General features: G+C 34.2%; 3 protein-coding genes and 1 long non-coding RNA gene across 6 annotated transcripts; 2 read left to right on the top strand and 2 right to left on the bottom strand.

The window, feature by feature from the left end:
• Positions 1 to 144: 144 nt before the first annotated feature.
• On the bottom strand, positions 145 to 5242 carry MAP65-8 (microtubule-associated protein 65-8). Of its 3 annotated transcripts, none has more exons than XR_016528905.1 (12): positions 4527 to 5021; positions 4222 to 4425; positions 3792 to 4049; positions 3456 to 3668; positions 2988 to 3143; positions 2750 to 2909; positions 2509 to 2660; positions 2333 to 2420; positions 2066 to 2139; positions 1650 to 1724; positions 1017 to 1473; positions 145 to 614 (listed from the first exon to the last, which is right to left on the bottom strand). XR_016528905.1 is itself a non-coding variant. In XM_090312568.1 (12 exons), the coding sequence occupies exons 2-12, from the start codon at positions 4608 to 4610 to the stop codon at positions 1150 to 1152; spliced, it is 1788 nt and encodes a 595-aa protein (XP_090168694.1). In that variant the 5' UTR covers positions 4611 to 4655; positions 5118 to 5242; the 3' UTR covers positions 831 to 1149. The 3 variants fall into 3 exon arrangements, 2 of the variants coding, with proteins under 2 accessions (XP_090168694.1, XP_038884227.1); XM_090312568.1 differs by lacking the exon at positions 145 to 614 and adding an exon at positions 5118 to 5242 and having other exon boundaries at positions 831 to 1473; positions 4527 to 4655; XM_039028299.2 differs by lacking the exon at positions 145 to 614 and having other exon boundaries at positions 831 to 1473.
• On the top strand, positions 215 to 799 carry NF-YC13 (nuclear factor Y, subunit C13). The gene has a single exon (XM_039028300.2). It carries the CDS (start codon positions 215 to 217, stop codon positions 635 to 637), a length of 423 nt encoding a protein of 140 aa, XP_038884228.1. The 3' UTR covers positions 638 to 799.
• Positions 1688 to 2788, top strand: LOC150036674 (uncharacterized). Its single transcript, XR_016528906.1, has 2 exons — positions 1688 to 1782; positions 2049 to 2788. It is a non-coding gene; the product is annotated as an uncharacterized LOC150036674 (long non-coding RNA).
• Positions 5243 to 8889: 3647 nt separating the features above from the next.
• Positions 8890 to 12222, bottom strand: LOC120075155 (Exostosin family protein). The gene is made up of 4 exons (XM_039028336.2): positions 11637 to 12222; positions 10478 to 10774; positions 10262 to 10357; positions 8890 to 9729 (listed from the first exon to the last, which is right to left on the bottom strand). Exons 1-4 carry the CDS (start codon positions 12108 to 12110, stop codon positions 9307 to 9309), a joined length of 1290 nt encoding a protein of 429 aa, XP_038884264.1. The 5' UTR covers positions 12111 to 12222; the 3' UTR covers positions 8890 to 9306.
• Between the last annotated feature and the right edge of the window lie 866 nt (positions 12223 to 13088).

Raw genomic sequence — 13088 nt, 5'->3', positions numbered from 1 at the left:
GCCCAAAGAAGCCCCGCCACAATTACAAAAAGACCCACTCATATTGCGTGAGCCAAAAAGTACTTGAGGGCTATTCTCGTCATATAAAATTTTCAGCACCGTCTTCCCGCCATTACAAATCCCCAGATTGTCATCGATTCAATCAAATCATCTGTTTCTAGACCGAAAACCATTTTTCAGGCATCGAATTCTTGCAGTTCATACAGATTCCGGGATGGCGGAAGAGGAATCCGGGGACGCTATCCGGCCGGAATTCCCGACGGGACGAGTGAAGAAGATAATGAAGCTCGACAAGGACATTGAAAAAGTGAATTCAGAAGCCCTGTTTTTAGTCTCATGCGCCACCGAACTCTTCCTTAAGCTTCTCGCTGAAAAATCTGCAGAAGTCGCCGCTGAGAAGAAACGGAAGACCGTGAAGCTCGAACACATCCGAATCGCCGTCAAAAGGCATCGATCCATCAGTGATTTTCTCCTCGATTCGCTTCCTCTTCCGCCTCAGCCGTCGGATGCGCCGGCGAAGGACGAGAATCGCACTCGCACTGTCGTAGATAAAGTGGTTCCTGAAGGAACCCGTCGAATCGATGATTTTTTCCGCCGGCCAGCTAAGACAACGTCTGCGGAGAACAACGAGTCATAGGCCCAAAATCTTCAACAGGCAAAAGCTCACAAGCACATTTTATGCTTTACTTTTTGGCGCGTGTTTGTTTAGGGTTAGCATCTTCATATTTTATCATCAGACAATAAAACTCGTTTGTTACTGAACATTACATGATATATACTATATTGTTCATTTCAACAATTTTTCATCTAAATTTCGCATAAGAAGGACAAAATTCAAAGCTATGAACACTGAATTGATGCAATTAAGATGGAGTTTGATACAATGTAGACAATCAAAATGAGGTGTGGTCGACTTTCCACTCTCTATGTATAAGCATTATTTTAAGAACCTAGATGAGGTCTGTACAGGAAAAATTAATTGGAATACAAAAGAAAGTCAAAGATAGAATAATTACTCGAGTATCTTCTCTAGTTTCCGTCAAGACATAAGCTTATTCGCAGGCTAGAATGGTTCAGTTCCCTCCAACTTTATTCTGTGGGATTATCTTTTTGAATGACATTTGAACTTGGAGTCGTGTAGTGTGAACTCTAAGGAGATATTGGGCCAGAAAATGTGGATACCACCGAAGCTGTTTCATCTCTGACCTGAGACACAAGGTTGTGTCGAAGAGTTATGTTTTGTCCAGGTAATTTTTTCCCTTCCTTTATGATAGAAATGACTTGAGTTCCTGAATTTATGCCGTTTGATTCCAATTGCTGGATTCCCAGAGAAAGCCTTCTGTTCGAAGCTATGGCGTTGCTATAACCTCCATTAATGCTAGCATTTGAAGGACGCCGACTGCTGGTACTTGGCCTTGGTCCATATAAGTTTTCTGTCTCGATTACGACCTGAGTTTGCACTTTTTTCTTCTCCTGCTAGAAAAAAAAACATCATTTGAAATAAAACCACCTTCAACAGACGATTGGTAAATTTTTTTGCAGCAGAGTAGTTAAAATAATGTGATGATTATGGGGGAAAGAAGATATCCGCTTTCACCATGTTTAGATTCATAGTTTAAAAGTCTGCTGCATAGAAACATTGGACTTACCCTTAGTCTCCTCTTCTCCTCCTCCTTTTCCTGTCTCAGGGCATTGTATTCCTCCAACATTGCTAACAAAGGCACCTGAAAATAGGGCACATGTTTTTCCGTAATTAACAGATAACTTGGTATGCTTAGCAAGGTGAGAGAAACAAAGAAGAACCACCACGTTTTATGGAGAAGGCATGGATGCTCTACATGTTTAAGTTTTTACAATTTTGTATATCTACCACATCTATTTTATTTGAAATTGCCCGGGAGGTTCTTCAATTGGTTCATGTCTGCTCTTAATTTTCTTTATCTACCTTGTATATTGACCCTTTTAGGTTTTTTGGGAGATCATTTATAATATTTAGAATCATTTTGTCCGATGATGATTAGTACATCACGATAACAACATTGTTGCAGGTAATTATATAGCTTACCTCATCATACAAGAACACTTTACTTCTTTCTGCCTCCCAACTCTTGGTCTTTTCCAAAAGCAATTCCACCAAAGCTGCAGTTTGTGCAATTTTCAAGAGGAGAGAGATAGTGAAGTCATTTAAAATCATACTTATATGTTCAACTTTCAAGAAGCTCACATCTCTTTGGCCTGGAAAGATATTGTACTGAAAGATGGTCTGGCCAATTTAAGACGACCCATCTTTAAAGCCTTCCTTGCAGTTCATGGAAATTATTGCTGATATTACCTGGAATTTTGTTGACTGTTATTCTTGCTCGTTCTGCACGCCTGAGATTCTTGTGCGCACCTCTGCTGACTGAGTATCGGCTTTGATCCTGAAAGCTCGTATCATATCTATAATTAATATTTATGATTAAGATTGCAGTCAAGTGGTCTTTTATAGCTTGCAGGAAAGTTACCAACCATGCTGTATTCTTCCAACCAGCGCTCTTCATCACATGCTAACATCCATTTCTCAACTTTCTCCATGATAGTCTTCCGGCTAGATGCTTCTTCTTTTGCTCTTGATATCTGTTCATCCATGCTTGCGAGGAGATTAGCATGGTCAATTTCCCCTTTTGCAGTACATAGATGTCAGTTTCTGGATTACTATAGATTTGATAAAGTACATTATTCTCTAACATTGATGCCATACACACTGTACCAGAATTAATAAGATTTATTATTTTTTCCATTTCCGATCTCGAAGGTATCTCCATGTGTGATTTGTTACATATATCTTCCAGGTCCTTCTGTTTCTTGATAAATAGCTCTTTCATCTTGCTTGCTTTTAGTTGATCAAGTCGTTTGACTTCAGACTCAGCCTTGAAATATTTTATTTCACATAATTAGGACCTAATTCATTAAATTTTCTATTTACTTTTATCACACGTTGGTAGTACCTGCTCAATTATATATAACGCAAGGCTTCCAGGATCAGATATCTCAGGTGATGAGACTGATAATAGACGAACTACATGAGAAAACAATCGGCGATCACCATAAGGTGAATCCATAAGATCCCACAAGTTTGTCAATGCTTTCCCGAGATTGTGAAGCTGCAGAAAACATTGCAGCAATTTATTATGTAATGTTTTGTTTACAGTATTGGATCAGTTGGCATTTGAAGATTCAAACCATTAGTTTAAATGTAGGTTTTTGTTTACGATACTATAACGGCTGGTTTCACTTGTTTTGATGACTTTTATTCTTTTGATACAACAGTTGTGTTTTACTAGGTTGTGATGATTTTATGCTTCCTATACACCACGAACAATTATGCTAGTTATCAGATCTAGCTCTAGCAGTCGAACATTTTTATGTTGGTACGTAGCACAAATATGTCGTTTGGTTAGAACAAGTTTCATCACCTTTTCAAGCCGTTGCTGCTTTTCTTCCTTAAGAGACTCCACAGTGCGTTTAAGCTTTTCTAAAATGGAGTCGCTAATGTTCTTGGATCTTCCAAATGGGTCGTCCAAGCTTGGGTGAATCTTGGTGATAATCGTGGAAGCATCCATCCCCAATGTTGCAGACAATTTGTGGACTGTGTCTATATATTTTCCCACTCTCTGAAGCCTTTCATCCTGTCCAAAGAAAATCAAGAAGAATTGTTATGTAGACGAACCTTCTAAGTTGAAAACATTCTGTGTTGCGTGTGTGTTTTCATTTATAGTATAATCTTGATTATACGTGGCTCAAATGATCACCTTTTCACTGTGAAGTCTTTGTAGCTCATTCTGATATTCCTCAAGTTTCTTCAGAGAAAGATCATTCTCATTCACAATGACAACAGGAGAGGAATCATCACACTCTGACTGACCCCCTATTTCTGCAGAAATTTTCAGAATTTGTCCTTGTACGGCCCTGAACTGTTTCATCCTCTCCTCTTTCCTCAGCCGCATTTCCCTCAGAGCTGGAGTTATTGAATCAAGCTGCTCTTTCAAAGTTCCCGCCATCTTTTCTGGCTGATCAGACACGTCCAATCAACATATACAATTAGGTGAGAACTGAGAACTTGGTACACATCAAATTACATATGAAAAGTATTGATGTTATGATATTATTATGATAGCTGAACAATTTAAGTAGTGATTTGAATTGATGGAACAGGTTTGGAGAATAATCATCATTGCGTACCCGTCCAGGAAGTGAACGTTCACCGAGGCACAACAGAAGATGGGTAAACTCAGCCTCGGCTTCTGCAAGTTCCTGATGAAGTCGAGCTCTAGACACATTTGCACCATCAACTTTTTTCCGGTAAACTTCTAAACACTCCTGTTCCAAATCCAGAAGAACCTTCTCTCTGTCAAACTGATCTTCTCCCACTTCATCCCAAATCATCTGTTATTATCATTAGGTTACTTAAGTTAATACCACCAATATTACATGTCCAACTAAACAAATAAATAGAGGAAGAACAAACAATAATTCCACATCCATGCCTGCAACTCCTGAAGTAGATATCCACATGAAGTTTCAAGCATAGTGGAACTTCGCATTCCAATTGGAGTTTGAAATGAACCCATCTTTTCTTGAAACTTTGGATTTGAGTGTTTGCCCAAACCTCAACCCTGCAAAGTTTGAGTTAATCAACTGAAAGTGCAGGAAAAGCTGGAAGTGGGTTGGAGAAAGAAAGGTGGGTTTTAGTTTTTGCTTAAAAGACAAGCGTAGGTATGTGACAGAGGGTGGGTATAGTGCGTTTCATGTATGCTTTAGTTTAAAGGATCGCTTATTTATCTCTCTTCACCTTTATCCTTCCCTTTCCTTTTCCCTTCTCCCTCCTCTATCATTTCTTCTTCCATTTTATTAACCATTAAGACAGCAAGTCCCCATCTTCCACCATTAATAAGATGGCCTCTCTTATTCTCATTTCTACATCTCTTTTACACTCTCCTCCTTCAACAGCCTAGCCATAACCCCCCCTAAAAAACTAATACTAATAATAACAAACAAAAGAGAAACAAAGATCTAAGATTTTTCAGAACTTGATTCTCAAGCAAAACCCTCCTTTTGGTTTAGTAGACAATACTAACCTTAAATGAAAGAAATAATAGCCTGATTTCTTTTGAATCGATGCTATGTTTTTCCAACAAATGTTTGGCTCAAAAGTGAAAGCATTGTCTTGCAACATGTAAGTACAGGATATCTTTAGTGAGACAAATGTTGTTGGTTATATTCCGACTTATTTTATATGGAAATTTGTTTGCTGCTAAAACAAGATTTTACTTAACTCAATTTTCTAATGGTAGGTTTGTTTTGTCTACAATCTACACCTTTTCCTGCCTTTTTTTTTTTTTCCTTTTATTTTGTTAATTCTGTTTGTTACTTTTTTTTTCCTTATCAGAGTCAATCTTCTGGAAGAAGGCTGAAATTAGAACTGGAAAAGGTTTTAGGGATACCAAGAGTGTGAAGGACTCAATAAATTGATAAAGACATTGGCGTTAGTGACTTCACAGCTTGAAGAACTTAGAAGACAGAAACGAAACCAACGAATTAGCCCTTAAAAGTTGTTGCTTGCTCAATGGGTATTGTTCTATGCAACGGATCAAAATATTAAATAGGCTAAATATACTTTATGTTTCTTAATTTTTCAGATTCTTTCCAATTTCATCCCTATTCTATTTAAATTTTCAATTTTATCCCAAAAATCATCAATTAAGTCGTCTTATTGAAATTAGTTATTAAGGTCTCGTTTGGTAACCATTTGACTTTTTGTTTTTGAAAATTAAGCTTATAGATATTACTTCTACTTCTAAATTTCTTTCTTTGTTATCTTTTTTTTTTTTTTTTTATCAATGGTTAAAAAATAAGTTAAATTCTAAAAACTAAAAAAAAAATAATTTTTAAAAACTTATTTTTGTTTTAAAAATCTAGTTAAGAATTGAACCATTGTATTTAAGAAATATGTAAATCATTATAAGAAATGAGAAAAAATGAAATGGTTATCCATTAGAGTTTAAATTATTATTTTATTAACGTGTGTGAACATGTGAATGTTACTTTTTAAAAAAATGAATTCCGTTAATAGGTGGATTGAGTACCACGTGGCAAGTAGCATTATTAGAATGACATAGTTAAGAACTTCTAATAGATTGTGGGTAAAATTGAGAATTATGGAAGAATCCCAAAGTCCAAAATCATATCTTGTTATATATTCACAAATTACACATTAGAAATTTTTATGTTAAAGGTCACATAAATAACTAAAATTATACGGGCATCTTCAGTCCAATCTTTACAACCAATTAAGGAACTTTACAATGATTAAGGCATATATTCTCCTTAAAATTGTACTTTTCCTTATCTGTTGTTTGTCAGCCATCTGATTTGGACGCTATAATTACGACAATTAATTCCAAATACTTTTGCTTTCCATTTTATTTTGTTCTTCCCTAATACGTCATGCTGTTCTATTTTTTTTTTCCTTTTACAATATTTGAGAGAGAAAAATCTAACCTTTGATATCAAAATAGAAAGTACATGCTCTATGTTATCATAACTACATTCTAATTAGTTATGATTGCGACTTTAATAAGAAAAAAAAAATTGAAAATTTTGTGTGTATCACTGGTTTATGCTTTTTTACAAACATAGCAAATCCCACCCATTTTTACGTTTTTTTTTAACAATGATGATTATTGATGTACTTGAATTTTAATGTTTTAATAGTTGATGTACTCATGTTTATGATATTAAATAGTTAGACAATCTTCTTAATGAAATACTAAAATTAAGCATGTAGTCCTACAATTATCGGTTTACCTAAATTAAAAAAATTAATAAATGCACTCCAATTGAAACAATCAAAGGTCCAAAATGTCTTACACTTTTAAAATGTGTGATTATTCTTAGATATACCGTTGATATAATTGGAATATCGATTGATGTTTGATATATTGTCGATACATTCATGCCTCATTTGGAATATCATGCTTATATTTGATATAAGTAGTTACTGATCGATTTCTAGTATACTCATGTCTTATCGATATACTACTAATACACTTGGAATATTATGTTCACATAAAATGGAACACTCGTGCTTTACTTAGAAAATAAGTCACTGATTGAATATTGATTATTGTTAGATATATTACTAATACACTTGAAATGTTGATTGATATTAGATATATAGTTGACACACCTATATTTTACTTCAAGTATTTGCTGATTAATGACTGATACACTCATGTCTTATATTTGATATACCTCTGATACACTTGAAATATTTAACAGGGTCATGTGCACAAATGGCAAAACATAAAATAAAACTTAAGCCTATAGCCCAACAATTTGAAGTTTGCAAGAATGACAACAGTAATAAGCTCATCCCAATTGAAATATCCAGATGACCAAAATACTCACAATTAAAAATGTGTAATTGCATATGATTGTCATCTAATTACCATCTAATTGTCAATAATACATATTGTTGTCTTATTATTGTCTAATTGCTTTTTGATTCTGATTGTTGTATTATATTGATTGCTAATGATACTGATTTGTGTATATGGTTGTTGTTTGATTGCTATTTGATATTTATTGTTATTTGATAATGAATGATAGTGATTGCTATCTGATTACTATTTCATACTAGTTGTCAATGATATTGATTGCTATCTAATTATTGGTTGACTACTATATAATGTTGATTGTCATTTGATTGTTGACTGATTATTATTTGATGATGATTATTAATGATACTGATTATTATCTTATTTCTATTTAATACTTACTGCTATCTAATTGTTATTTGATACTGATTGCCAATGATAATGATTTACTATATATTGTCGTCTAATTATTATTTCATATTAAGTATTGTCTGACTGCTGATGATACCGATTATTGTCTAATTGTTATCTTATACAAAAATTAGTTATAACTCACATTGATATGTAAGTATATTAATTTATTGACATATGAAATATATATACATCATACCACTAATATACTATTCAAAAAGCATAACAAAATCAACAGAAAATTAATTATAACTCACCTAATATTTGATAATAAGCAGTTGTGATTTTTATCGGATAGTTATTTGATGTTAAATACTTTGTGATTGTTATCCGATTAGTATTTGATGATAAGTAGTTTATTATTGTCATCTAATTACTATTAGATACTAAGTAGTTTGTGAATGTCATCTAATTGCTATTTGATACTAAGTAATTTGTGATTATCTTTCAAAATAGAAAAAATATTTGGATGCATCTTTTTGGTCATGATCACATTCATAGATCCCAGAGATCAAATAGATATAAACTACAATATTTAAGACTAAACTTGTATCTAAATAATTTTGTTCTCTTTAAAAAAAGAATTTTTTTCTTTTTATCCCGTAATGTTCCTTTTGTCCCGCCATCTTTTTTTTTTTTTTTAAATTTTTTTTATAGTAAATTAATAAATTACGATTAATTTACAAGAAACAATGTTAATCAAATATTATTATTTCAAAAAAGAAAAATATTTTTCTCAAAATTTGCTAAAAAAGAATATTGATTAAAGCAAAACTAAGAGTTAGGATCCGGAAGGGAAGAGGACACGCGAAGGAATAAAAGAAATAAGGCAGATCTGAAAATTTAAAAACAAATGAAGAACAGAAATTCAGATTTCAAAATTTTGCCACATTCACAAAATAACAAATATGGATGACACACATACAAAATTGTATATTCAAATTGTCACTCATTGCAAATATCCTTCTGATTATTATGGTACTCAGAAGTACGAGACATATTTACAACAGTAAAAATGCAAATGAAGATCAGTACAACAATCAACATAACGATGCCAACATTTTCTAGCTAAGCAGGAGATTCCAATTCACTTTGTATAACTGCAAGAATACAAAATCTATAAACCCTTTGGATCTTATAACAATAACATGATCCAAGCAATGAAATTACAAAGAATTCCTATTACAGACACAGCCCAAGAAACAAAATCCCCAAAAATTCTCAACATGTCTGTACAAAGCCTTCACATTTAGAGAACTCAAGTGACTCTAAATTTCCTTTCAAGAATGTGAAATTTCAACAACTGAATATCGACTATTAGAAGAGTGAGTAGAACGTAGTACCTAATTGGTATCAAACCAAGCTTGAGAGATGCGGAAGATTATTGGAATCAGCACAAGACAAGAAGTTGCAATATGAATTGTTAGGAAAGTGAGAGTTTAGAGATGCTGGACTAGAAAAAATACAACTCCAGTGTTCATCTTCTTTGCCACCAGTCCAGGACTTTCAAGCGTCTGCTTCGGTGGATGGTGAGTTTAACCCCGGGAAGCTTGTGCTTCACCTGTCTCCATAACATATTGACAGCATCTTCCTTCTCAGGAGGGTACTGAAATTCATAGTGATGGGAGATTTCCTTTAGTTGTTTCCACATTTCAATCCATCTCTCTTTAGGAAATTCCCTGAGTTTATCAACCATGTAACCAGGTTGCAGTGCCTCTTCGAAGGAGAAAAACAATGTGAATCGGCTATAGTCAATTTCATCCTCATATGGCAGCTCTATTTGATCACTTACGATAACGGGAACACAGTGACTCACAATAGCATCAAATAACCGGCAAGATGATGGAGTGTCTCCAGCGGGATGCAGACAGAACTTTGAGGACCGCATCCCTTGAGAAGACTGTAGTTATCAGAAGAAGATGAAAGAATGAGACACTTAATTCTTTACCATTAAACTTACAAAGATACATCCATAAGACTACAAACTTTTCTTTTTCAAAAAGTTCACTCGTCTCAGTGAGCAAGGGGCATAAAAAGAAACTAGGCTCCTAGCCACTTCTTAGACACCCACACCGAAATTGTAAAAGTTAAATTAATATATGCACATTACAAAATTGTCTTGTTTCTCAAACCCCTAATATTTTTTTTCTTACCATCCAAAACTACCACAATGAGAAACCAGCTCGTAAGTTTTCGTGAGTATTTGTACAATACATTTAGATGAGAGGAGGATTATGGGATTTTGTTTCAAAATATACAAAAAATAAAATACGAAGCTTGGTTAAGAAATAGGTTTTGATGTTCGGTCTGGTTAAGGTATATGATATAGTTTACTGAATTTAAAGTAGCAGAGTAGAATGCACAAATTTTTTCCCATACAAATAATCAAATAGAAACTATTTAGCAATAAGCTAACTATGCATACATCATACCGTTTTTATGCTTTTCTCTGTTGCAGCGCTACGCTCATAATGAACATCGTCATAACCATCTAATATCTTTGCCAGTTTGACACGAATAATGCCATCCTGAAACATGTTAATAACACTCAGTTACTAACAATTCCACATCAAAACACAGTTCAAGTTCCCCCCAAAAATAATCTAGATTTTAGAATTGAGTCAGTCATGAAACTTTAGTCAACTTACATCTTTTCTGAACGTCTTTCCCTGAAAGAAGAGTAGTGTCGGGCGAGACTCAAATGGGTCTGGGGAGTTTTCATCAATGAACGAACTCACAACATGCACATATGGTGCAACCACATCTTTGCCCAAATTTGACATGGCTTTTGGATAGCGGCCAAAATCCACGACAATTTGAATTGAGGCATTCACCTGGTTTCTGAGAAATCTAAAAGCATTGGGATGTGTCATGGGAATGACATGGTCTCTGCCCTTAGACCTCTGCCAATACTTGGATTCACTCAAGAATTTCATGAGTTCAATCTGTGGAAACATTAGTCAAATGATCAAAGCCTATCAACTGACTGAAGTACGGTTCACTTTATCTAAATCACACAACAAATAAAAATTCATATAGATTTCTCTTCAATGCTTTCAAAACTGACAATATAAAATTTTAAATAAAACAACCCTAATAGCGAGACAAATTAGATGCTGACAATCAAAAGAATACAAATAAAAGTCAAGCCATATCTATAAACCTGAGATGAGAACTCAAACCCATGTTTCTTTGGAAAAATGAAAATGGATGAAACCTACTCTTCATTTACCAACCGCTGGAGTGAACCAAAATATAGGAAGATATCGTGATCAGATGAATAGTTTTCCTAAATAGTGGGTTTGTAGGTCCATAATTTCATTACAAGTCAACTACCGCAGTTTAGCTAGTGCAATAGATTAAATGTCTCTCCCTGGATCTGAAATTCGCTCAGTCTGAGATTGTTAAACTGGATCAAATTCAATTCTAAGAATACAATACAACTTTCCCCCCTTTACCTCCACTTTACCCACTATTAAGCAGTCAACCAAAGCGTAAATGGATAAATTGAATATCATCACAATCCAGAAACTGTGTTAATGGAAAAGAAAATCACAATCCAAGAACTGCAAAAGAATCAGCTAAACGTAGGAAAATCAATTTAAAACCTACTAGAGACGTTAGAGAGAAAAGGAATTCAGTAAATTCGAGGATAATAATCGAATTCCACTCGGAAAGGCCCTCCAAAATCCAAGAATATGAAGTCGAATAGAGAACATAGCCAAGGTCTAAACAAGAATCCAATAGAAAATTACAGAAGTCCAGAAGAGCTACGAACTTAAAACTGTATAATCAACTGCAAGGTACCTGCAATTGGTGATCAATCTCCGTAGCCGGATCGGTCATATTGCGTCCATGTGAATTAAAACTCAACGAAGAGAAAAACGGCACAAAGAAGGCATCAGCATTCTCCGGATCCATAACTCTAACCGCGTCTCTGCCATCATTAGTAGCTTTGTGTAAAAGCGAACCCATCATCCAGTACTCCACACTATGCTGCCGCTTCAACCCCGAGTTTCTGGGCCATGGAGGCCAAGTGGAAGCGGTGACAGGAGTCTGGTCCAAGTTTCGGCGATTGAGCATGCCGACATTGAAACGACGGGGAAGGTCGTACATGTAGACTCTGAGAGGAGGGTCAGCGGCACAGGGGAAAGGGGAAACTGGCTGAGACTGAAGCAAAGGGAAGAAGTAGGATCTGATGTCGACGGTTCCGACGAGGATTGAACATGAAATGAAGAAGATGACAGAGAAAATGAGGAACAAGATAGCTTTTGAATACATTTCCAGAGGAAGAGATCGTCGGCTGGAATTTCTGTCTGAACCGAGTTCTTCCAAGTTCTAACGAGCGGTAGTTCGTTTCGTTGCTCCGTTGCGTTGAAAAGACGAATTGAACAATTAATTCTATTAGTTTTCTTTTCGTAGATAATTGTACGGTTGACCCATAATTTGCTTCCAAATAAAATTTCTCACTTTTTTAAATTCACTACTTGTTTGAAGATCTTTAAAATACTTGGAACATAAATTTTGATGAACTAAAATACTTTTAAAGTAGTATAAATAGTAAATTTTTTACACGAAATTAAAAGTGATGGAATAACAATATAAATTATCAACTAACTCAAGAATAATATCTTGGATGAATACTCGTTTTGTTGGCATGTTTGTATAATCAAGGTTAGAGATATATATGATGCTAATATCTTTGTTTAGATCTTTTGAATCTATCAAATTTGATCTTGTTACTCATTATGATAGTTTTCATGGGTAATTCTTCTAACACAATGAATAAACATGTTCAATTCAAATACATGAAAGCGGGTAAAATCTTTTGTTCAAACAAATAAATAAGATATCTAAGATTTTGATAAAATTGAAACTATAGAAATCTAATCAAAGATCTTGTTGAAACTACTATAATATTAATAATATAAAATTTCAAGTACTAACGAAAACTACATGAAAAAATATGTAAATCTTTGTTATTGTTAAAAATGAATACACTTTATATAATTTCCTATAAATTGAAAATTAAAAAGTGTTGCCTCTCTTTGATTGAATTCAACTGCTACATTTATTAATCCAAAATAATCGTCATTGTTAATAACTCTCCTTACTGACCCTTATCCTTTACTTTCACATTAATTATTCTCCTCCTTTCCTAATTTAAACCTACTTTCATTTCTTATCTACCAACCCAATTCTTGTTTTGTTTTTGCTTCTTATAATTTATCTCACTTGTCTTCTTCAAAAAAAATTAAA

Source organism: Benincasa hispida, chromosome 4, assembly GCF_027475165.1.
Source record: "Benincasa hispida cultivar pf3 chromosome 4, pf3_genome.v1.1, whole genome shotgun sequence".
NCBI classification, from domain to species: Eukaryota; Viridiplantae; Streptophyta; class Magnoliopsida; order Cucurbitales; family Cucurbitaceae; genus Benincasa; species Benincasa hispida.
The sequence above is the reverse complement of the archived record's forward strand: the minus strand, read 5'-3'. Positions and strand labels throughout refer to the sequence as shown.